At 44.5% G+C, this 26,691-nt stretch overlaps 1 protein-coding gene across 4 annotated transcripts in view; it reads left to right on the top strand.

Moving 5' to 3' along the window:
- The window catches only part of LOC147019880 (sarcolemmal membrane-associated protein-like), a 204,523-nt gene that overhangs the window by 7,590 nt on the left and 170,242 nt on the right, over window positions 1–26,691 (top strand). For all 4 annotated transcript variants that reach the window (XR_015061559.1, XM_085894680.1, XM_085894682.1 and 1 more), the window contains exons 2-5: window positions 21,881–22,028; window positions 22,888–22,960; window positions 23,091–23,121; window positions 24,885–24,947. Coding sequence is in view for 3 of the 4 variants with exons in the window: in XM_085894680.1 (XP_085750806.1) it covers window positions 21,881–22,028; window positions 22,888–22,960; window positions 23,091–23,121; window positions 24,885–24,947 (315 nt within the window). In the remaining variant the exon portion in view is untranslated. The remainder of the gene's footprint in view (window positions 1–21,880; window positions 22,029–22,887; window positions 22,961–23,090; window positions 23,122–24,884; window positions 24,948–26,691) is intronic.

The following is a 26,691-nucleotide window of genomic DNA, read 5'->3' as shown; positions in this document are numbered from 1 at the left end:
TATGTCAAGCTTGAGACATTATGATGTCATTTGGTGACGTTATGAGGCAAAAGCATATTTTTCATGGTTACTCTGTAGAACGATTCTCATCGGAATCTCTCGTAGGCAGATATTCCTCAAGGAGTCGCTCCTGGTGGATAGCAGCTCTGTTCACCTCAGTGTGACCTTAAAGAAGTCACACGTGGTCACCTTTAGGCAAGATACGGGTCACCCTGCGGGTGACATTGGTTTATTTATTTGTTTTAATTGAAGATTTAAAATAAACTTCTTTAAAGTGTACGTGTACATAACTTGTAAAATATGAACTAAAAAAAAATCTCTTGGGAATTTTCCTTCTAACATTTATTTATTTCACAGAGTAGATGTGGATTACATCTCCAGACACGTGTAAAATAGTTTGTTTATAAATCCTGTCCTTGCACATGATTCAACCTTAAAGTCATGTAAAAACCAAAATGATTATATATTTTTTAATATTAAAGATTTTCTTTTTCCTGTGCATTATGGAAACGTACCTCCTTTGGGCGGTGTTTAATAGACAGTTGCTGTGATTGCTGACATGCACTTCTTCATTTTATTTGCATGAGTTGTAATCAAAATATACCTTTGTTTCTTCAAAAGATAACGATGATAACTCCCCCTCCCCACATCGCGTCTGACCAGGTACATTGAAATCGGCTTTAGAATGCATTTTTCTGTATAAATGCCAGTGTTCGTCCTATTTTCTCACCTTTTGCTGCAACTGAAACTTGAACCATCTTAATGACGACAAAAAAAGAAATCAGAGGGTGAATTGGAGTTAAGATAAAGCCATGAGAGTGTAAGAAAGTGCGAGCCTCACAAAAGAGTCTATATGGAACGAACAAAATGGCGGGGCTTTGATTTTGAAGCCCCTGCCTGAATGTGGGAAGCCCCGCCCTGAACTGAGAAGCCCCTCCCCAAACAGATAGATGGACAGACAGACAGACAGGCTGGCTATATATATATATATATATATATATATATATATATATATATATATATATATATATATATATATATATATATATATATATATATATATATATACATACACACACACACACACACACACACACACACACACACACACACACACACACACACACACACACACACACACACACACACACACACACACACACACACACACACACACACACACGTGCTCCCCCAAGTCCTGTACTTGCACACACCAAAGCATCACCTCTGACCTGGTTGGGCACAGGCCCAACCACTCATGTCAAAAGACAGTTTTTATTATTACCATTGGGTAAACATCAAACTGAGCCTCCTATCTGAGTTTTGAGCTTATTTACTCTCATCAGGATGGCATACCATATAAATCTCCAACCAATGATGACCACAGTTGTCGTTTAAATTCAAATTGTACCTCCTGGCTGTAATGGTGGGTATCGGCCACAGATTATGTCTTGTGCGGTAAAACTGCATAATCTGCAAAGAACAACAGTTTGTCTGCCACCCAAATGATTGTTTTCTGTTTTGTTCCCAAAATCTGGGATCAGTGCTTACATGCACTCATTCCTTTTCTTTTCATCTGCTTGTGGAACCAATTTCTTCAGTCATTTCATTTTGGTTCTTCTTTCCAGGACTTGAAGATGGATGTTCACCTCTTCCTTAGGTTGTATCCACTCATCCCCCCCCTTCCCCACCGTTACCAATCCATACTCATGATCTTTTCTTCCCTCATTAACTTTCGCCAAGCACTTCCTTTCCAGATTGTTGTGTTTTCTCCCCTCTCCCACCATCAATTTTTCTGTTTATTTGTTGCATTGCTCTTTCATTTCTGGTTTTCCCTTCCTGTTCTTTCAGCCCTTTGCTTGTGCTAAAGCTTGTATCCAGCATTCTTCCTCTTGCGCATTCTCACCCATGACCATGGTGCTGCACACGATGGCCTACTTATGTGAAAGATGTGTGCCATTCTTTTGGGGGTTGGTGGGGTGGGAAACATTTGCTTGCATTAAAATCTGGTAGATATGAAAGATCCCATGCTATCCTTTGGAAAGAGTGGGTTTGATTATCACCGACCCCCTCGACAAAGTACAAATTCCTACTCAAATGAAATCCACTTCAGTCAAACGTCAGGCCTTGGCCTTCTGTTTTAGGACTAGGCGAGTCAAAATTTCTCTCTTGGCCTACCCCACAGAACGGGTGTACTAATTGTAGCCACTTAAGATGAACTAGTTGTTTCATATATTATGTCAAAATCACGAGATGTTGTAATTGCAACTTTATCAAAACGTTTCCATCCTCGTGCCACATTTCCACATGTACAATGAAGTGGGAAATGCAACTAAACTTCACTAAATACTCCTAGAAAGCAGACATCTTCTGTTTGATGTCATATTGAAATTAGTTTTGGACCACAACAATCGCAGAAGATCATTACTGAAAAATGACACAAAACAGGGCAGTGCTTTTTATTATTATTGAGTCGCCGAAATAGGTGACCCTTATTGTCAGTAATTCTGTCTGTTTGTTTGGATGTTTGTCCGGTTGTCATCAGCATAATTGGAAATAAACGTGGGCGGATTTTGACCAAACTTGGGTGGTAGGTACATCTTGTGACCAAGTGCTTTGGAAATTGTGATGGTTGCTAGGGACACTTTGGTTCCCTAGCAACAACCGAAAAACCTTCAAAACCGGTACCGTTCACGCGAAATCAATTCCGAAAGCCATTATCCCACGTAGGGTTATGAAATTTGGCACGAATGATCTACAGGTGATGCTCTATCAAATATATTCCGGTTTTTGTGATATATGGAATACTTTATCCGCAGCGCCTCCTACAATTAGGGTATGCGTGAAAATTGGCGAAAATTGAAGGCCCCCTAGAGACCAGGTAAGTGCAACGGTACGAATGAAACTTTGCAGGTTAATGGTACTCAATGAGTACTACAACTTTTCCTCAGGACATATTGACCGATTTTGCTTAGGTCAGGGGTCAAAGGTCAATCAGTGCAAAAATCGATAATATGCGAGAGCTGGACGTGCCTTCACGCCAAATGCTACTCCTCCTCGGGTTATAGTCGGATGGTCATGAAATTTCACACTAATCGTCTGGAATATATTGTGCACAAACGATCGAGCCGGATTTTCGATTTAGATCTTTGTTCACCCACAGCACCCCCTCGAACTTTGGGGATTTCTGATTTCAAACCGCATTTTCGGTACTTTTCAATCAAATGGATTCTGACTAGTTATCAGTAGATTGAACTGGATGAGATTTGATATCTATGTTCTTAAGGTGATTCCCTATCCGCTATATGACATCCATTTTGCTCTATATCTTATAGTTTCCATGCTCGGCGAGCCATCGCCGCCTACCGGCTTGTTATTATTATTTGTTTCTTTTTTAACATGGTGTATGCTCGTGCAGGAGCGATTATACAGGACACAACATAACGAAGGGAACGGCTGGAGAAAGGGGGGGGGGGATCCAACAGCACGGTAGAGGGAGAAAGATAGAGATGGACAAATGAGGGGTAAGGGTGAATGCAAAAGGTGGACAATATGGATATATAAGCAAAATTGTGTTTGACCAGTTTGTGATTTTTGTCGAGGTCTGAGGAAAGGGAAGAGGCTGCTGCTTGTCTATCAGAAGGATGAGCGATGTCATAGCAGAGAGTGGAGTCATTAGCAAAGAGATAAAGAGGATTTTCCAGAGTCGGTGAGATCATTGATGAAGTTTATGAATAGGATGCGGCCAAAAACACTGCCTTGAGGATCTCCAGTCTGGACAGGAGAGGAGATGAAAGGGTTCCATTGAGAGCCACACGTTGGCAACAAGAGGGGAGGAAGTTGGTAATCCAAGAGTTGAGTTGGCTTTGGATTCCATCGGTAGACAGTTTGGAGAGCAAAGCAGGATGCCAGACTGTATCAAAAGCTCGAGATGTGTCCAGAGGGATGCCCCGGATTTATTGTGTGACATTGAGTGCCTCCATCCATTGTTGGGAGAGTAGAAGCAACATGTCCAAGGTAGTGACCTTGTCTGACTCTGAACTGATGAGCTGAGATGAAGCTGTGGGAGCAAAGGAATGGTTTTATATCAACTGTGATGATGGATTTCTTGAACTTGCTGATGATTGGAAATAAGCTGATTGGTCTGTAGTTAAGGGGATCCGTTTTTGCACCTTTTTAATGTAATGCTGTGATGTTTTCTGATTTCCAAGCAGATGGAAGATGACATGTGGTAAATTACAGGGTGAACTGGCAGAGAGAAGAAGTGCAATAGCAGCAGAGAAGATTTTTAGGACACATGAGCTGATGCCGTCCAGTCCAGTTGCAGAGTCAGAGTCGAGGGTTTCCAGAAATTTTTCCACCTTTTCACGTGCAAAAGACACACAACTGCTCGATGGGGAGAGATTTGGAGAGATTGGGAGAGATTGGGAGAGATGGATAGATGGATGACACAAGATTTTGAAGCAAACACAAAATTGAGGCATTCGAGCTTCTATGGTACCATTTGAAGTGGGGGAAGGGATGGAAGGGGAGCACACATCATAGACTGACTTGAAGAGGTGCCACCAAGTTTTTGAGGAGGGAGATAAGTTTGAAAGTTCATTCTTGAAATTGGAGAGATGTTATTTTCTTGCTCTCTTGAGGGTAGACACACATGCTTGTTGCTGGCTTTTTGGAATGATCTGAGGTTGTCTTTGGTCGGATTTACCTTCCAGGAGGATAATGATAATGCAAGTTGTTTTAAAGCAACAGCCTCACCACAAGATTCAGAAAACCAAAGGTGGGATGATGGGAAAGATAACTGAAGACAAGATGATATGAATCTGTGCAAAAGAGAGAGCAGGTTTCTGTGGAAGAGTTCCCAGGCTGAATTGATATCAGTGGCAGCGGACATATGAGACGAGTCCTGAAGTGTAAAAAAAAACAAAACAAAAAAAGCTTCAAACAGAATATGTCTGCTTTCTAGGAATATTTAGTAAAGTTTAGTTGAATTTCCCACTTCATTGTACATTTTATAATGCGGTACGAGGATATGAACATTTTGATAAAGTTGCAATTACAACATCTCGTGATTTACACTTTTGCTTTTTCTTTATTTTCTTTCTGTGTCAAATGTTCATCGATGAGATTGTATTGTCCTGTGAAAAGAAAAATTGGAAAAAAAAACATAACAAAATACACTGAGATTACCTAAAATGTTGTTTTCTGTAGAAATTTGGGTTAGATGTCTTTTAACCTCATTTTGATTACCTTCATTCCATGTTAAGCCTGGTGTTGGCTTAACGGTTAAGGTGCCTGCCCTTTAGATCTTGGGTCTTTTGAGTTCCAACCACTGTGGGTTGACTCAGCCTGTCATCCTTTCGAAGTCAGCGAAATGACTACAAAGTTACTGGAAACGTGGCACTGCATCAGCGGCACAGCCACGCTTCCAGTAATGATGCAACCAGCAGCCTCAGGCTGAATACAAAACAAAATAATTCCCTCTTATTGGTTGCTGTGTTCAGTAGAAATAGGATCTTTGCTGCCCCTCTGATTTAATTGTGACAGCAATCTAGTATATGTGAGATTGAGAGTTATTTGTTTCTCCTGTCAATTGTAAATGCAACTGCCACGTATATTACTCTTACAAACAGGTGTTTGGAAAGCACCCAAAGCAGTATTTGGCACTCTAGACAATGAGTGAGTGCACTGAGTGCTGAGTACTGGAGACTAGACACTGAGTGCACTGATTGACTGGCAAGCATGTGAGTTACAAGGAACTTCAACGCAGGAGGACATTAGGCCCATCAAGCCTGCACAGTCGTTGTCACCCTATGGATGGACGTTTGTCCATGCTCTATCCTTTGAATTGCTGAGCGTCGAGCAAGGAAGCAGCATGTACAATTTTTAAAGTCTTTGGTATTTGAAGAATACTTTTCTCCAGCACACGTGAGCTCCTATCTACCTGCAAGGTTTTCATCCACAGCTTGATGGAGTACTGCTCTCCCCTCTGGGCTGGCTCCCCTGCCTTACATCTTGCTCAGTTTGATGCTGTGGAAACCAAAGCTTTCAAGATTATTGGAATCTCTCGCGATGAAGCTGAGTCTATGGGCCTATCACTTCGCCATCGTCGCCAGGTCGGTGGTCTCTCTGTCTTCTTCCGCCTCATTCCTGGACTTGCACCCTCTGCCCTCTCTGTGCTTTGTCCACCCCCCTCCTCCAGGTATCTGCAGGATGTATGTGTTCCACCAGCATCCTCCTGTTAGTGAAACTGCCTAAAATCAGAATCACTTCTCGCCTCCATTAATTTATACCTCTTTTTAAATATTTTTCCCCCGCCTCTGGAACCACTTTCCTCACTCTCTTCAATCTCGTTCTTCCCTCCCTGTTCACCACCACCTCGAGTCACCCCCCATCCAGAATCATGATGTTTTCTTCACCTGTTAAACCACCCACACCACTCCCAAAAATTTTCTTATGTATCCATCTTGTCCACATCCTGTGTTCTCCCTTACCACTCGTTACCTGCATCCCATGGTTGTCCATCTCGGTCTACTTTCTGCCTCCACCCTTCAGTTGGTGTTTTCCCCTTTCTCCTCCTGTTCCCTTTGTTGTGTTCTGATTTTTGTTCTGTCATAGCTCTTCCGTGTGTGTGTACGTGTGCGTGCGTGTGCGTGTTACACATACATACATCAGACGCACCTCCTGATTGTTATGGTGAGCATCGCCACGGATTATGTCTCGCACGGTAAAACCGCATAATCCGCACAGAACAACCATCCATCTGCCACTCAGTCAATTGTTCCTGCAAATGCAAACCATTCAACCAGAAGTCACGTGATGTGACCAGTTGGGAAAATCGAAACGTGAGTTTGACATGCATTCCGCTGATCTCCATTGGACAACAGTCCACACCAAAGCGTCGCCTCCAACACAGAGGCTTTGGTCCGGTGACTCTGCCAAAGAGACAAAGATTATATGGAAAGGTGGTTCCGTTTGATATTTAACTGATGATGACCATACAATTACAATTAAGAGCAAATTTAACCATAACACGTATTCTTCTTCAATCTTACTTGCACAAAAGACTTTGCCGTTATTCACTCAGGAGCAAAGAATAAAACAAGAAGGACTTGGAAATTTAATAAAAGTAATGAATGGAGAAAAGGAAAGCAGTCTTTCCTTCCCTCCATCACCTCACACAAATATACAGGAGAATGCGGAGGCAAATGGATGGGGAAGGTGTGAAGCGATGGGGATATCTAATGCCGGAAGTTCTTCGGCAGCACATATGCAAAAATTGGAACAATACAGAGATTAGCATACCCTGCGATGATGCCCTCCAGGCCAAGGAAGCTCTTCGTGTAATGTAGGCCACGTGGGTCATGAAGGCTGCCACCGACGTCCGGCCACGTGGTCCTGCCTGCGTTTATTTATTTATTTATTTATTTTTTCTTCCCCATAATGTCCCCTTGAGCACCGTCTTCAACAGTAAAGGACCATTTTATGGCCAACTGTTACCCATAAGAGGGCTGAAGAGCGGATGTTTTTTGGTTTTCCATTTCCGTACCAGGGACCAAACCATTGCGAAGTGTGTAAATAATTGTGAAAATGTTGAAGGCCACCTGGTATGTGTTTTGGTACAGAACTGCATTTAGAACTGTCTTGTGTGAATGAGTTAGAGCAAGATAATCCAACGCATAAGTTGACATTCTTTTCAAAGGCGGGAACATGTATGCATTGTTGCACTCGGGGGGGGGGGGGGGGGGATAGGTGAGATAAATTGAACTGGAGGGAACCATTCCTGATATGTGCGCATGAGCTGGCAGACTTGGGTCAAGTCCAGCAAGGGGAGGGGCCAATGTTATGCTTTTGGAAAACTTACCCCAGGGGGAGAACATACATGGACACAAAGGTGACCTGAGGATCAGTTATTTCATTAGTCTTTGTATAGATAGCCCTTGGTCCCTTGTCAAAAGGTTTTTTGGCGGGCATGCGTTGGCTTGACTGTATTTGTCCCGTGTGATGTCTTCCCTCCTCCCCTTCTGTTATTTTCAATCTTTATTCCTTCACACCATCATTCTGTTCAATCCCCCTGTCCCTTTCAATCATCCCTCCGTGACCCCATCATCCCGTTTCAACAGTCCACCAATAATTTCCCCTCCATCAAACATCCTTTCAAGAATTCCTCATTCACCCCATTGGTCTTACCTTCAATCCCGTGGCCATTCAGTCATCCCTCGGTCGTGTGGGGTTCCTTTCTGGGTTCCCTCCATCCGCACATTGGAAACTCATTGGGTGCTCTCGCATGCTTGCTCGTGTCACGTTTCACATGCATGTTTGTGGCGCTTGGCGCTTGGCACGGCCGGTGAGGTCCAGCGTTTCTCGTGTGTGCGTGGCACAGCGCAAAATGGTGCGACTAGGTGTTTTCTGCACGGAGGAGGGAGCTGTGGGCTCTCGTTTCGGCTTTGGGCTCGTAAAGGGCGGGGCAGGGCCTTAGTTGGAACCTCCCTCAGAATGGTGTGGCAATTTCCACGAGTGATGTCGTGCCCCCGCCTCATCGGCTGTGGACCAATGGGAGGGGGAGAAGGCTTGTGGGAGGAGGAAAAAAGAAAGCTGAGGTGAAGAAGAAGCATAAAAGCAGAGAAGGACTCGTGACAAGCTTGCTAGAGTGTACGAGGTGCAGTGGGACGCAAGAAGCACGCGCGCCAGCATCAACTCCGCTTTATTGCGCGACCAGAAGTACACTCCTGCCACCCCTAGCGGGTGAGGCATGATATACGAAAACCCAATCACGTGACACAGCACACTCCTCCCCTCGTAAAATGACCCGTCACACAATGAACGGACAATCACAACATGACCATCTGAAACCCATCAACACTCATAATCCTCCAAGTACCGCGGCCGCACCCTGACCCGCCTCTGATGGGCAGCGCCGCCAGACAGTCCAGGCTCAGACCCCTCCCGGCTCGGTCGAGGTGACACCCTCGCCGGACTCGCACTTTCCGCAACACCAGCCACCCCCGACCGCCCAGCCTGCCCGACGTCCCCGGGTAGGACGGCATCAGGTGAAGACCCCCTTGGCGTCGGCCCAACCAGCCCCGGCGATACAACGTCAGGTGCCGGCGATACTACCGGTGGGGGTCCCGCATCGTTCGGCCCGGGGAGGTGTGGGGGGGGCGACGCTGAACAGCGATCATGCATTTGGTCCACGTGCCGCTTCCACACATCCCCACCATCAGTCCGCACCATGCAATTCGCCGGCCCCAGCACCACAGAGACCACCGCCGGCACCCATTTGGAACCGTGGAAATAATCGCGCACCATTACCCGTTGCCCCACCTCGAAGCCGCGCAGCCGCGTCGGACGCGACATCGCCCCACTCCCCGACCCTCCAGGTCGCAGCAAATCCAGCCTGGACCCCAATGCCCGTCCATAGAGACGAATGGCAGGCGAATCACCCGTGACAGGATGAACTGCGTTCCTGTAATGGAGCAAAAAGACATCGACCACCGTCTGCACAGGTGCAACACCCCCCCTACGCAAAGCCCGCTTCAACATCTTGACAAACGACTCAGCTTGGCCATTCGTCTCAGGATGATACGGTGCGGACCTTAGATGTCGAATACCATTCTGGCGCATAAACTCATCAAATACACCTGCGATGAACTGCGGACCATTATCAGAGACCAGGATCTCCGGCAACCCTTTATTAGCAAAGATCGTCCGCAGTTTCTCTACTGTAATGTTTGCTGATGTATGCTGCATTACTACAACCTCCGGCCATTTAGAGAATGCATCGACCACAATCAAAAACATTTTGCCATTAACCGGTCCCGCAAAATCTACATGGACCCTCTGCCAAGCTCGGTCTGGCACAGGCCAGAGACCCGAAGCCCGACGCGGGTTATCAGCATCTGTCTGGCACATGGCGCAACGCTTAACCAACTGCTCAATGTCTTTTTCCAACCCCGGCCACCACAACAGGCTACGAGCAAGACTCTTGGTCTTCACGATGCCAAGGTGACTGACATGCAGTTCTTCCAAACACCGCTGCCTGAACCTCGGTGGAATCACCGTCCTCATTCCCCACATTACGCACCGTTGGACCAACGACAGCTCCGATGCGCGTGACGTGAAAGGTTGAAATGCCGGTGTCGAAGGCAGATCGCTCCAATTCCCCGTAGAAATCGCCTGGACGACACGGGCAAGCACCGGATCACGAGCCGATTCCACCGCGACCTGCCTGGCCGTGACCGGCCTGCTTTGGACCTGGCCCAGCGCGAACACATCGACCCGGTCAGCCAACTCAGACGCAGCTGGACCCTCCGCACACGGCAAGGGTGAGAGCCCGTCGCAGTTAGCATGCTTCTCGGTGCTTCGGAACTGAATATCATATTCGTAAGCACCCAGAAACAGACACCACCGCTGTATTCGCGCGGCTGCTACCACCGGCACCCCGCGTTCGGGTCTCAGGATGAATTGAAGTGGTTTGTGATCCGTCTGCAAAGTGAAATGCCGCCCCAGCAGGTATTGATGAAACCTCCGCACACCCCAGACGAGGCTGAGAGCCTCACGCTCAATCTGGGCATATCCGCGCTCTGCTGTGGACAGGGTCCGGGATGCAAAACAAACAGGCCGCTCGGAACCATCGTCCATCCTGTGGGAGAGCACTGCCCCGATGCCATATGCAGAGCTGTCGCATGCCAATAGGAGCGGACGCGCAGGCTTGTAGTGCACGAGGACCGTATCCTCTGTGAGCAGCCGCTTGACACGGTCGAACGACGCCTGGTGTGCAGGCCCCCAAGCCCAGCGCTCGTCCTTTCTGAGCAACCGCGTCAACGGCGCAAGTTGTGAGCTTAGCCCGCGCACGAACCTTTGGTAATACTGGGCCATACCAATGAACGAGCGCAGCTGCGTCTTGTCGCGAGGCGGTGGCATGTGCTGAATCGCCTCCACCTTCCGAGGACCTTTCAACAGCCCCTCCGGCGTGATGATGTGCCCGAGGTATTCCAAGCGCTGCTTGAAGAACGCGCACTTGCCCCTGTTCAAGCGCAGGCCGCACGCTTCTAGCTTTGTCAGCACTTGGGCAATGTTCGCAAGATGCTCGTCCGCAGTTTTCCCCGCAATGAGCACATCGTCCAGGTAGGTCTGAGCTGGCAGGCCAATGCAAACCTGATCCATGGCTTTCTGCCACAAAGCTGGGGCCGAAGCAATCCCAAAACAGAGTCGGGTATATCGATAGAGTCCTTGACACGTGTTGATTGTCAAAAGCTCGCTACTCCCGGGATCCATCGGCAGGTGAAAATATGCATCACGCAGGTCTAGCTTCGTGAAGTATTGACTCCCCGCCAATCGCGCATATATTTCATCGATTGACTGCAATGGATATTGCTCCACGCTGAGCCCCAGGTTAACCGTGGATTTGAAGTCCCCGCACAATCGGACGTCTCCATTCCGTTTCAGCACCGTGACAACCGGGGTGGCCCAATCCGAGCACGACACCCGTTCGATCACTCCACAGGCCTCCAGCCTATCCAGTTCACCCTTGACCTTGTCCCGCAGGGCATACGGCACCGGACGCGGTTTACAAAACCGAGGGACCACCCCCTGCTTCAAGAAGAGTTTTGCCTCCATGCCCTTGAGTTTCCCAAGGTCGTCGCTAAACAACCCTTGATGTCTTTGAAGAATCTCCTCCAACTGATCCTCCCACTGGCTCGGCATGGGTTGCACAAGGTGAACTGCGGCCCAGTCTAGCCTGATGCGGGCCATCCAATCTCGGCCGAGGAGAGACGGTGCCCTCCCCCGCACGACGTACACCCGAAGCGTGGCGACCTGGCCTTGGTACCGCACAGACACGTCTGCCATCCCGACTGGCATTATCTTCTCGCGGGTGTACGTGAACAGCGTGAGGTTGGACCTGATAAGCTTCAAGCCGTTGAGTCTACGCGTGGTCTGTTCGCCAATGAGCGACACCGCTGCTCCCGTATCGACCTGGAACGTGATCGGCGTTTTGTTCACTTCGACTTCCACCGTCATCGGGCGCGCCGTCGCCGGGCCAATTGAAAACAGGTCCATCAACGGCCGCTGGTTCCGCCCCGAGTCGCCTCGCACATCGCCGTCCATGACCTTAACGGTGGCCGGCGCCCCACGGCACACACGCGCCAAATGACCCACCTTGTGACAATTCAAACACACGTTGCCTTTACACGGGCATGCACGGCGCAGGTGTCGACCTCCACATCCCGAGCATGTCCGCGGGGTCACCCCGCCGCAAGCGCGGCCGCGCGGCGACGTCCGACCCGCATCAAAGGTCGCGCGTGCGTCCCGGGGTGCCCGCGACCCCGCGTGGCCGGTGATGGCTCGAACATCCCCGCGAGTCTGCTCGACCGCTGTAGCCGTGCTGACCACCGAGTCAAATGTAATGGCTTCACCCTTCAGCCGTAAAACCGCTGAAACCATCTTCGCATCTTGTAAACCAGCAATAAAACAATCTCTGAGCCGAGCTGGACGCTCCCCCGCCGTGAACTTGCAGGCCACGGAAGAATGCTTAATCCGCGCCACAAAATCAGTGACGCGCTCCTCTGCTCCTTTCGAGAGGCGATCGAACTGGAATCGAGCGAGCTGTAATGACTTCTCCGGCACCATGTGTGCTGTCATCTTCTGCACAATGTCCTGAAACGACAGCTCGTCATCCCGGGGCCTGTTCGGTGCCACTAAATCACCCAGTAGCCGATAATGCTCCGGCGAAAGCGAAGCGAGCAAGATCGACTTCTGTTTGCTCTCGTAGACCACATCGTTCGCGTGGAAATAGCATTCCAATTGCTCCGAAAACAATTCGAAGTCGTCTCAATCGAAAACGGGCACAAGTCCGTATTTATCCCATCCTCGTCACCAACTAGAGTGTACGAGGTGCAGTGGGACGCAAGAAGCACGCGCGCCAGCATCAACTCCGCTTTATTGCGCGACCAGAAGTACACTCCTGCCACCCCTAGCGGGCGAGGCATGATATACGAAAACCCAATCACGTGACACAGCACTTGCGTGAGCAGGGATGAAGAGCGCTCCTGAGCAGACGGCTCAGAAAGCAGAAAGGGAAGAAGCAGAAGGCTGAGGGAAGCAGAAAGGAAACACGAACGGGACAAGCTTTCCTGAGCAGAAGACTGACAGATTGAGAAGAAAGTTTCACGAGCAGGTGGTGTCGAGCTTCTGTGGAAAAAGAACACTCCTTCCACGAGCGTCATCGTGCCCTCTCGATATCTGGGGCAGGGAAGGGCGTGTTACATATCTGGGACGTCAGAGAGGACTCGCCTACTGGGTCCGGCACCTCAGGGATGCGGATGCGTGTCTCCATCACGTCGCATCACCACTGCCCATCTTCCCCCTCCATTTTCCTCCGCATTGTTCTGTATATTTGTGTGAGGTGAGGGAGGGAAGGAAAGACTGCTTTCCTTTTCTCCATTAATTACTTTTATTTTATTTTCAAGTCCTTGTTTTATTCTTTGCTCCTGAGTGAATGACGGCAAAGTCTTTTGTGCAAGTAAGATTGAAGAAGAATACGTGGTATGGTTAAATCTGCTCTTTTGTGCCTTTTTGCTTTCTTGCTTATAAATACTTGCTTTAAAATGATTACGTGCTTGTGTGATTGCAATAAATAATTGTTTGTTGCAATTTCAAATATGTCTCGGTTGTCATTTCCTTTATTGGTCTGACACAGTGTACAAGTAAGGTTACACGGGACGTTCTGCCCCAATAATTTGCTTTGTCAGCAAGTGCTTACTCATTGTAACGCTCGGCGGTAATCCGAGTGTGTGCTGAGGGCACTGACCCCAATTAGCTGGCCGTCCACAGGTAAGTTATCACGCAAAGTAGTGTAACCCTGCCCGGATTGGCTGTGCCGGCCAGTGCACGTAGTGCCCGGCACCCTCAGGACCGGGCGTTCGGGAGGGACCCAAGTGCTCCCGTCGTGGCAAGCCTCAAACCCCGGATCCGTGACGATGCTTTATCGTGCCCCAAACACTGCCATTTCCTGGGGTGCCTGTGCGTGCGCACCGAGCATTCTTGGGTGTAATATGTCATTGTGAAAGTCTCATATTGAGAGATAGGGCCATAAACAACATACAGCATGATATTTCAAAAAGTTATGAACGGATTATGACAAAACTTGTTTTTTATCTTGCCAAAACGAAGTTTTTGCAAGATATGTTAGTCAGATTGTATGTTTTTTTTTTTGTTTGTTTTTTTTGTTTGTCTGTAATCACATATCGATCACTCTGCAGAGCACAGTTATCATTGGAAATTTTTGTAACTTCGCATATCAGAGGCCTATAGAGGTCCCTTTCAGCGCATAAAATTTTCAAGGTCAAAGGTCAAGGTCACTTTGTCGCAAATCAGGGGAGTCGACGAAACCCTTATTTTTTGAATAATTTTGATCGGATCGTCTTCAAACTTCATGGGAATATAGATCATCGTCTGGCACTCAGCTGATTAATTTTTGGTGGCGATCGGCCTTGACCTTCATGGTTAGCGCCTGAGGTCAAACATTTGACCCCAAGGTCAAATTTTCAAGTTTTAGGAACCATATCGTGTCGTACCTCAAATTGAACACCTTGATGAGTGCTTTCTAGATATGTCAAGCTTGAGACATTATGACGTCATTTGGTGACGTTATGAGGCAAACACATATTTTTCATGGTTACTCTGTAGAACGATTCTCATCGGAATCTCTCGTAAGCAGATATTCCTCAAGGAGTCGCTGCTGGTGGATAGCAGCTCTGTTCACCTCAGTGTGACCTTAAAGAAGTCACACGTGGTCACCTTTTTGTTTTATTTTTGTGTTTGCTTGTTTGTCTGTCTGTTAGCTGGATATCTAAAAAAAAAAAAAACGACGAATTTGGATGAAACTTGGTGGACATGTTGGGTGTGTGACGAGGACAAATTGATTCAATCTTTGTGAAGATCTGGATCCGAATCCTGTAATTTTTTTTTATTTTTTAAAAAGTGATTCTTCACTATTGAGGATTGGGCCAAAAACAATATCTTACATGATATTTCCAAAAGTTGTGGATGGATTATTACAAAACTTGGTGGACAAGTTGTGTCGGTGACAAATTCAAGCGATTAGATTTTGCTTGAAGGTCTGGATGCAGATCTGGCCTATCAGTGGGATACAAAACATAAACTGTTCAGCCTTGCGGAGGTATGCTCTCTACTGAGTGCCGTTTTAGTTCTTTGAATCATTTTCCTTTCATTTTTATTTTTGTTTTCTCTACTTTTTTTTTTCCTTCCTTTTCCTTTCTGTTTATCTCCATCCTCCACTAGTCTAACCCCCCTCCCCCCAAAAAACATTTAATTTTGTTACTCTTGATAATGTGCAACTGTCCCATGTAGGCAGTTCCTCTTGTGTGCTGCTCGACTCTGCTGTTTTGCTGGGATAAGATTGTGGTTAGGATCTGATATTCAGCATTTCCTGGTGCTTAGAAATTGGTGCACATTACTGGCTGAGAACTGGTGTGAATTTAACAAAACTTAACTTTGCACCAGCTATTAAAAAATTTTTTTCTTATTTTATACCATTTCAGTCAATGTTTTTGCTTTACTCGAGGAGGGAAGTTTTTGCATCGTTAAAATAAGTCAATAAAAAAGGAACAAAAATAATTTGCTCTTGTGTTCAGTTAAGTCCCAAAGTGGGACACTTCTAAAGCTGACTTGGTAGTTTTCATATTGTCAATGACCAGCAGCGGTGCTCGGCGTTGCCGGTCAACCCAGGGTTCCTCCTCACGCCCCTTCCCCCCTCTTCTCCCATCACTTCTCTCCCTGCCTCCTACCACCCGCTCCCGCTCCAGTCTCCCACCTCACCCTTTCTCCTCCCTCTGGACTCCCTTCCCTGGTTAGTGGAGGTTGGCTTTGGGGCTCCCGCTCTGGGGATGTGTACAATGCAAGTTATCTACACAGCTGACTTGTAATATGACTTGTAACTGGGTGGTGCTACACGATGCACATTTACGTAGAGAATTTTCATCGACCTTCCCTCCCGAACCCCCATGACTACAGTCCATGTGCCAAGTTTGGTGGCAATTGGCCCAGTAATTTTGGCGTGATTGCTGTTACACACAGACATACAGAGAATGGCATTTATTTTTTAGATGTTCCATTTTTTTTTTCTTTTCCTCCTCAACTCAATTTGCAGGGAGCAATTTTACATAGATGGAGAGAAACAGAGAACATTGCTTTGCTTTTTTTGCTTGGGATTGTCAACCTGTGACAGTTTCTTGAAGATGATGACAAAAAACTTAATCGGAAATGATTTAAAACATTTACCATTATGTTTTTGTGGATTATCAAAGAGGCTGGTCCAGGTAGTCTAGAGGTACACACGCTCGCCTCGAAGCTGTCTCGCCTGGGTTTGAATCCCAACCCAGCTATAAACTCGCATCCCAGTGTTTTACAGGCAGGGTGATTCATCAATGCGTGTGCCGTCCCTCGGATGGACGTTAAACTAGACGTCACATCTGCTGGCATTATTTGGTGAACGTTAAAGATCCCACGGTGTCCTTCGCGAAGAGTAGACGAGTTGTTGCTGGCACAATGAACAAATTGAAATTCCTGCCTGGACTATCACTGACGCAAGGCAAGGCAAAGGTAAACCCTCCTGTGTAATCCTTGCTGTGGGACTGATTTGGTAGCATTGAACCTGCCTTCAGACAGAACCCTGGAAAGAAAGAATAAATGGAAAGTTTTCTTATTTCCTTTTTACAGAATCGACATATAGATACTCTGTGTATATGCAATGAGAAGTGGATGAATGAAAGGGGAGGAGGAGGGAGGGTAAAGGAGGTGGTGGTGGTTGGGGGGAGGGGGGAGGGGGGTGTGCAGTGTGGTTATGTAGAGGACGTTTCTATGAATGGTTTCAGTGGGTGGCTGAGAATCACCAAATATGGATATTGTTTGTTGATGAATTTTAAAACAATTGTCTCAGCTGTTGAAAACAATTTGGGTCTCTGGCTATTTGGCTGAAATAATTGGGTTCTCCTTGAATCCCTGTATATAAAACTTTTCGACCACTTTCTTTTGAACTCTTTAATTCACCTTGACAATTTGTAAAAAGTGAAGAGTAGCTACTTTTGGACACCACATGGTCGTCTTTGGAAAACCTTGATCTCATTTTCTGTTTCTCCATTCCCCATCCTCCATCCACTCCTTCCATTCTGCATTTAACAAATATTTATTTATTCATTTTTTATTATTATTATATTATTATTATATATTTTTTATAACCTCTGCTGCTTGATATGTGATTCCATGATGACATGCTGTTAAACAGTGCATCATAATCCATATTTGTACCTTTACATCGGAATGAAATTTCGAGCTTTTGTCCATTGGGAACCCATTATCATAACTGTTTTTATTCAGACAGGATTCAATCTCAGCTGCGTTTTTGCATCACCCCCCCCCCCCATATATATTTCATCGAAGAGTCGTCATGGTGTTATCACAGCTTCTAAAATTTGTGTGCAACACACAAATATCTATAGAAAGAGCTCAATAAGTGGGCTGTTGTATTTGTCTCAATTCCTTGCATAGCTCAAAGTTTCAAGACACTTCATGTTTCTGTTTCTGTTTCTGGAGGAAAAAAATGAAACTCAATATTCTTGTTCCATCAAAGAGATTCATTCTGTGTCTGTGGTCGCTGGAGTGAAAACTTGTACTGGATTCCCCAATCCCCCCTCATCAACTGCCCATTAAAGCTGTTTGATCCACTGTTCCTATTTGGCTCTGGTAGTGCTGAAAGCATTTTGATAATGTAAATTAAAACTTTTTCGATACCTCACTTAAAATTATTTAGAGTTGAAATTTGTTCATTAAAATGGGATTGTTCTCCAAAGTAGTTTGTTGTTCAAAAACAGAAAGGAATAATTATCACAAATGTGCCTTTTCATGGGACTGGTATGTTTAATGGGAAATGTTCCAGATAGAATGGGAAGATTTTTGTGATGCAAATTATCTGTTGGCCAAATGATAGGGAAATATTTTTCAGCCTTGGAAGGGGGGGGGGAGGAATGGGTGCTGCCCTGGTGGGTATGGCATGGGGGACAGTTGTTTGAAATTATAGAGGATGACAGGTCGCCAGGTAGAGGAGTCTATTGGTAACAAGTTTCCATTTTGGTTTATATTTGGACTGATTGGGATTTTCCACCATGCCTTGTCAATTATTTAGTGTCACTTCGTCAAGGAATTCAAGAGTGCTTTAAATAGCTCTTGTAAGCTTGGTTTTAGGAGCAAAAAGCACTGCCGATTTGATCAAACGCTCTTCAAAGCCCAAGCACCGTCGGCTCTATCCAATCGCCAGAACTGCATGATCATTGGTGTAGCCAGGATATATCAAGGGGGGTTTCCATGTCGACTAGTTTTCACCCATATTTATGATTTTTATTTTGTTATTTTTTATGAAATGACGATATTTTAGCTTTGAATTTTTTTTTTTGTAATTTGCACAAGATGAGTAGAGGCTGTTTAGAAATGCTAGCAAATGTAATTCAGCTGGTCGAATCATCGTGCAACTAAGGGTTGATGTGGTAGTCTTTTGTCATTTTTACAGCACTGTCAGGCCCCACTATTCGTTGGGGATGCAATCCTGGAAAATGCCGTGAATGGCAAATCCGCGAATAGCAGGGCATTGTTTCAATGGAAAAAGGGGATAGGTTCCCAGAAGTTTCTGATTCGTAGGGGAAACTTTTAATAGTTTAAAATATTTTTGACCACAAATGCACATGATTACACTTTCATTAAAAAAAATGCTTACAAATGAAAAAAACAGACAACACCAGATACCGTTTCCAATGTGTATTAAAGGAATGTGATTAAAAGTGATTAACCAACCATACCATAAAAGTAAAAGAAAAAAATAAACAAAAAAACCCCAGGAATCAAATTTTTATTTGCACAAACACACGGAACTTTTCAAATGATGATTTACAGTAACTTCAGAAAGTATTCCCACCCCTCGACTCTTGTCACACTTTGTTGTTACAGCCTGAATTTAAAATAGATTAAATTTAATTTTTTTTGTTATCAATCAACACAAAATACCCCAGAATAACAAAGTGAAAATGTGTTTTAGAATTTTTACAAATGAATTGAAAATAGAACTGCTGCTCCTGAAGCTCACCTGGATCAGGAGCAACAGTCACTCGAACCCTCTTGGACCTAATTTATTTTCTTATTATTTTTTAATGCCATGAACAAACTTTGGTATGTACAAAGTGATGAAGGCTGTGGTAAAGTTTCATTGAAATTGTGTGTGTAGTTTTGGAGAAGAGAACAAATACCTATTTTGAGGGAGGCGGGGGGGGGGGGAGAGAAAAATAATCTGTTGTCTGATGAGAGGAAAATTGAACTTTCGCCAGCCGTGAAGCATGGTGGTGGCAGCATCATGCTTTCGGGATGCTTTTCAACAGCAGCGATTTGGAGACTTGTAATGAAAGAGGGAACAATGAACAGAGCCATATACAGGCAAATCCTTGAGGAGAACCTGCTTCAGAGTGCAAAATATCTTCGACTGCGGCAAAGATTTACGTTGCAACAAGACAATGATGCCCAAGCATACAGCCAAAGTAACACTGGAACTGCTCCAGAAGGAGAACATGAGAGTTCTTGAGTGGCCCAGCCAAAGCCCAGACTTGAATCCAATTGAGAATCTGTGGAAAGACTTGAAGATTGTTGTTTAATGATGTTCCCCATTGAACTTGACAGAGCTTGAGCAAATCTGGAAGGAAGAATGGAAGAAAATCCCCAAATCCAGATGTGCAAGCTGATACAGACATCTATCTATCTATCTATCGATACATTACTAAAATTCTGATCTTGTATGTATGTATGTATCTTGCCAAAATGGTTCACGATAGTGCAAATTTTTTAGTGCCACCTTACTCGCCATTCACCTACGGTGTGTAGTATCAAGTTTCATCAAAATCGGGCAACGAAAAAAAATTATTAAAAAATCAATTCCCGATTCAGTCAAGTACTCTTTGGGATTATTTGATTAATGCAAACAACCTCAGCGGTATAGTTTTTTTTTAAATGATTTTTTTTTATCAACCGCTGTCACAACGGGAACCCAACGGGTTCAGGGGTCGTCTAGTATATTACTAAAATTCTCATCTTGTATGTTCCCGAAATACAGCCAAAATGGTACACGATAGCGCAAAAATTTTAGGGCCAATCACTCGCCATTCGTCTGTGGTGTGCAGTTTCAAGTTTCAATATATATTTTTTTCGCCCGCATAAATCCGTGACTATACAAAGCACAACGCCGCGAATGTCAAAGCGCATCACAGTTTATAAACTGCGAATATGCAGGATTCGCGAATAGCGAATATGCTAATAGTGGGGTCTGACAGTACTACTTTTTTTCTTTTCTTGCTGCACCAGATTTTTGTACAAAACAATATATTTTATCCTTCTCCATGATGTTTCAGCATTCTCCAAAATAATGCAACAGACAGAAGTCCACTGCAAAGTGAAAAGTGTTCAAACACATCATTTTTTTCGAGTCTCAGTGGAATGTTTGTCTCGGTGAGCCTTTCACATGACAAACCACTGAGTGTGACCTTGTTGCATGTTAAAAAATATATATTTTTTAATAATTTCGCATGTGGTTTTAGAAATGAAAACTCCATAAACGTATTCCATTGCTGTGCATATGTTTGCATGCGATGTAATTTTATTCAAACTCCTTAGATTGAACATACTCTATTACAGTCGATCTCGGTGTGGACAAAAACACCATCAGGAACAGGTGTAGCTAATTTAGACAGAATGCACATTCATGGTAGAAAATCAATTTGTGGTTAAATTGGAAATAAAAATGTTGTGGGTGAGACAACTTTGTAGAACTATGATGCCACATGGGGGTGCTATATTATAGTAGGCCACATGGGGGTGCTATATTATAGTAGGCCACATGGGGTGCTATATTGAAGTGGGCCACATGGGGGTGCTATATTAAAGTGGGCCACATGGGGGTGCTATATTAAAGTGGGCCACATCGGGGTGCTTTATCAAAGTAGGCCACTTGGAGTGCTTTATCAAAGTTGGCCACTTGGATTGATGTAATAAAGTAGGCCGCTTCATGGTAGTGTGTTGAAAAAGTAGGTCACCCAGGTCATGACTAAAGTTGATCTGTGTGTGGACTCACTGACACCAACACACACTGACCCACAGACCAATTATAATACTCCCTTTCGAGCAAGGCCAATAAAATACTGCAAGAGAGCTGTTTCATCAGCAATCTTGCTCTGAAGAATTGATTAAATATCTTTGTAATGTAACAAATATCAGTATTTATTCAATGAGTAAATTGAGTTGTTGCAGGTCATTAGTTGCATGCATGGTGGAAATCAAGGAAATTTATTTTCTTTTTGCAACAACCTCAGAAAGTTAATCGTAGAGCTTGTAAATGGATCACATTTAGGTTGAAGACATTTTTAGACATTGGTGTACTTTAAAATAATTATAATGATTTTTATAGATTATGGTACACAAAAAGTGTACAAGATTTTATTCTGGGTTTTTGCATCATTAACTTGTGGGACTGATGGCAACACCAAACAGGCCAATCAGATTATTTGTGAAGAAACAGATAAGTTGACGGTAGTGGTGGTGGTGGTGGTGGTGGTGGTGGTGGTGGTGGTTGTTATTGTATATCTGAAGTCCTAAAGCTGCCCATAAACGTTTTTGATTGTCCAATACATTCGCTCAAATTAGAAACTTGATTGAGCAGTTTTAGAGTTGCGTGAAGCGGTCAACATTCATTGAGTGTTGATGGTCCTGGATCATCTCGTTAAAGTTGATGTGCTTATATGTTCTTCGTCCTACCCTTTGTACGTTTCCCAAGTTCTTCTTGCAAGACACGAGGAGCAGCAATGGCACATATGTGAATGGGCGGCGTCTCTCTAAGAGTGGTGAGGAAAGTTATCCGTATGAGATCTTCTCTGGAGACGTCTTGCAGTTTGGCATTGATATAACGGAAAATTCTCGTCATGGTGAGTTCACTTGCCTGCCTGCATTTTGTAAAATTATTGATGCTGTTTTTGTCAAATAGCTCTCTTGTCTGTTTTAGAGTCGATTTGTTCTTTTCCAACTGTCGGATGTCTTATGAACATTGGATGGATGTTGGAGTGATAGTATGAAGACACGACAGCGTGTTGTGTTTTGTTTGTTTTTTGGAGCACGGTCAGCATAGTCGGTGAGGTTATCATGATTGCACAGAGGTAGTGCATTTTACATTGAACTGTTTATCTGGTTTGTTTCTGGGCCCGACGGTAAACTGCCGGTTGGTGTTTTTCTGTTACGATTTTGAAGAGTTTTCCGTCCTACGGATGGATGTTAACCTGGGGACCCGTCTGCTGACATTCACTGGCGGACTTTAAAAATTCCACGGTGTCTTTCATAAAGAGTAAGCGATTGTCATCGGCACCCTGAACAAATTACAAATTCCTGCCTAAAAGTGCAACAGCACTGAATGGTGAAGTGGGATGGATTGGAGGAAAAAATTCTATTTTATAAGATGAAAAAATTCTATTTTATAAGATGAAAAATGCTCATTTTTCAACAATAAGATACATTATGTGAAAAATTTATTCCCAAGTATGTACCCAGAAGTACACCAGACACCGGTAATGAATGAAAAACTTTTATATATATATATATATATATATATATATATATTTATATATATTGTCAACAGCCAGTGTTGATTTCAAATTTAATTTCTCAGAATCCACAGTGAATGTGACTGAACTCGGCTGAGTGTGAGGTTTTTAGGATGACATTTTGTTGTTGAGTGAGAGCGATACATTCTTCAGATCCGAACCTCATCTTTTTCTTCCATTGCATTCCCAGTAACGTACAGCTGTATAATTGCGACGGTGCGCCTCTTCCTGCCCAACGGCGTAGAGTTTAAACAGCGGCCCCGGTAAGATCATGTGGACCGAAACATGTACTTACCTTTTTGGTGTTGTTGTACAGGTGCATGGGATATTAGCATGTAGCTTTGTGTGTTTGATTGCAAACTTACTTATGACCTTGTATGCACTGTGTGACAGGAACTGTACCTCCAACGAACATCAGAACAAGGTACATGTTGAACTCGTACTGTTTATGAATTTTGGGCCTTTTCCCCTCCCCATCTATTTTTGTTGGAATTGTAATGGAAAAAACATTGTTGAATACTCATGAATCCTGGCGGTAATACGGAAACTGAAGTCCTGTTGAACTTGTCGGCGACCACATGTTATTTTCCGAGATCTAAAGGATCTTTCTCCCCGTTAAACCTTAAGGAAGAAGCTAAGTGATTTGCTCGTCAATCCGGTCGGCTAGCGCTAACAATATTCCTTCCAACCTTTCAATCGATGTACACGTATGGTTCACAGGTCAAATGAATTTCAGAATTGCGAAAATAAACCAATTCTTTCCAAAGTACACACATAAATTTTCAAACTTTCCCAATACTGCTGGTTAGCTATTTCATAATCAGTCGGCCATTACCCACATACATCACTTTTCTTTTTTATTTTGTACTTTCATCCACACAGCATGTAAACTCTGAGTCCTACATTCGTATATATATATATATATATATATATATATATATATATATATATATATATATATATATATATATATATATATATATATATATATATATATATATATATATATATATATACACATCTCGTGCATGAGAGTTATTTATTCATATGCAAGCTGTGGCTGCTTGGCTGCATCACTTTCTGGGGGCGCAGCTCTGCTACTGATGCCCCCATTACCAGCTGGCTCGTACTCATTTTGCTGACCTCGGAAGGATGACGGGCTGACTCGACCTGCCTGGTGTTGATTCAATGCAGCGACAGAGGCTTCATCTCAAGACCCTTGAATCATAAGCTAGCCACCATGACCATTAAGCCAACACCAGGCTTTGCTTAAGACTGAAAATATGAAACATTCACCACAAAAGATAACATTTACGACATCCAAAGGTGTTGCCGTAGAGTTGGTTGAAGTCCCTGCGTCATCCCCTTTGTAAAGCAGGGAGTATCTCAGTCTCGGTGTCCGTGAGAAACCCCGTGAGCTCATGAAGGAGCATGCCCGATAGTGTGTCTGAAACTTCTTGATGTCTGGATTTGAAAAGGTATCTATGTGCCAGCATCCTTCCTTGGTGGAGCAGGGAGCTGCATGGCAGTAACAGCCATCTCAAAGCCGCTTGCCTGTCATTCACCTTCGTGTAACATGGAGGTTCGTTCTACGTAATCTCAGTTAGGCGGTTGTGTATCCACATTATGGTCATGCAGCATGTGCACGACTCTTCCAAGCCCCCAGCATGATGAATCTCTCTCGTCTCCAGACTTTGTTTTATTTCTCCTTCAAGGTTGTGACAGTCACACATGCAAACTCTCAAACTCCTTTTGCATCCCTTCCATCAGATGAAAGAATCATCTCTGTCTAACTCCTTCATTATTAATTTAAGCTACTGTAGGGGGTTTCCCTCGAAGTTCACCACTGCTCAGCAAGAACACTGCAGCAGAGGTAGCTATTCCACTCTTATGCCCAAGTCCCAGATGTGCTTGGTGGGTCTGTGCACATTGGAGACCTACCCTTGAACATCTATCGCAGTTGGCTCCAGAGCTATCTCTATTGTAGTGTTCATAATCCTATGTACTGTGTTCATTTGTCTTGATGTTCTTGTCCGACATGTGAAGGACACACAAGCTCCTCCCTGAGACTGAGACGATGATAGAACAGGCATTTTTTGTTGAAGAGAGAACTACGTAAACGTTGAAATTCTACGCACATCTATGTACATAATTGTAATTTATTTCTCTCTCTTTTTGCTTCAACAGATTCTGCTCCCAAATCAGATGTTGTACACACAGGAAATCTACCAGCTCTCTCACTACCTACAGGTCAAGAGTGCCGCTGCCATGCTGTTTCTCAACTTATTTAAGCACATTTTTGGGACCACAAACCTGTCTGTATTTTGGTGCTTTTAACCCACTTGAATATGGAAATGCATCCATGATTTTGTTGCTCTCCTTTTAAAAATTAATACTAATATTGTTTGAAAGACAAAAGCATCTGTTTTTGTTGATGTTCATTTCTTTCTTCTTCTCTCCACTCTGTTACTCATTCCCTCTTTCATTCTTCCTCTGTACTTCTCCATATAGTTAGGATTGCTACGTGGTTTTGTTTCTCCTCTTAGGGCGATTCATCAATGTATGTGCCGTCCATCGGATGGCCGTTAAACTTGATGTCTAGTCTGCCAGCATGAGTTGGTGCATTAAAGATCTCAGTGTCCTTTGCAAAGAGTTGGTAACCTGTCACCAGCACCTTGGGCAAATTTCAAATTCCTGCCCTAACTTCCTATGTCAGTGTCCACACATCCAGGATTATAACCACAGCCATAGAAACCTATTTGGCAGCACTGATGCTCTGTACAGTGCATGATTCATGATCTGATCTTTCTCCTTTCCCCATCCTATTGTCTCATTCCATTCATGCTCTTTCCCATTTTCCTTTAACCTTTTCTTGTTAGCCCCAAAATCCAAATATTGTGTACAAATGAGAAAACAAAAACAGCACTGTTTTCTTACCCTGACTTCTTACCCATGGTCCACTTTTTCACCCTGGCTGAAGTGTTTGTGGTCATTTTGCTCAAACTTGAACTACAGAAGTACATCCAGGCTGCAGCAGGTGCTTACACCTGGTGGCTTTCCTTTCAGTGTCTTCCTTTTCCCTTTCTGGTACCCCTTCTGGCAGCTTTCCCAATCCCCTCATTGTAGTTCTCCCACCCCTTGTCTGCCCTCGCCAATTCCTCACTCTTGCTCTCATACTCTTCTCACTCCCATCAACCTCTGTCTCCCATCACTGTGTCTCACTCCCATCAACCATTAAGCCAACACCAGGCTTTGCTTAAGACTGAAAATATGAAACATTCACCGCAAAAGATAACATTTACGACATCCAAGGGTGTTGCCGTAGAGTTGGTTGAAGTCCCTGCGTCATCCCCTTTGTAAAGCAGGGAGTATCTCAGTCTCGGTGTCCATGAGAAACCCCGTATTGTTTATGAACCCCGTCTACCCCCTTGCCTATGCGGGGGTCATTTCTCTTGTTCTGTGTGAATGATGTGGCACCGTGTCCGTAAGTAGAACCTGTTTAAGTGACTTACACTATAAGCATATTCGGTGGTATTGCTTTTGTTTCCATGCTTTTTCTGTCTCCGTATCTCTTCCCTCCCTTGTCTCCGTATCTCTTCCCTCCCTTGCTCTATGGGTCTCTTTATTATCAGTTTTTATTTTTATTTTAATAAATGATCAGATCCGTCCATCCACGTAGCCTCTGCATTATTTGTTTTTGATATTATTTGACTTAGAGCATCCCTTTTCACTTGGAGTGTTCCCGTTTCATCTGCCCCACTCTTCTGCGACTTCCTCCTGCATTCTGACACACCCAGATATTGTCATGGAGGTGGTATTGCTCTCTATGTTCCTCTGTCATTGAGCCTATTATTTCTGGTTCTGTGTCTCTCGGTGCAAACCTTTTGTTTCTGTTTGTGGTTGCTGCCTTCCAGTTGTGAGGACTTCTTCTATAAGGCTCTTTGCTCAAACCTGGATTCTCTGCTGTCCTTCTAACCCAGTTTTCTCTTTTTCA

This window comes from Eptatretus burgeri, chromosome 9 (assembly GCF_056783735.1).
Source record: "Eptatretus burgeri isolate ZD-2024b chromosome 9, Ebu_testis_v1, whole genome shotgun sequence".
Taxonomy (NCBI): Eukaryota; Metazoa; Chordata; class Myxini; order Myxiniformes; family Myxinidae; genus Eptatretus; species Eptatretus burgeri.
Note: the sequence above shows the minus strand (reverse complement) of the source record. Positions and strands in the feature narration are given on the sequence as shown.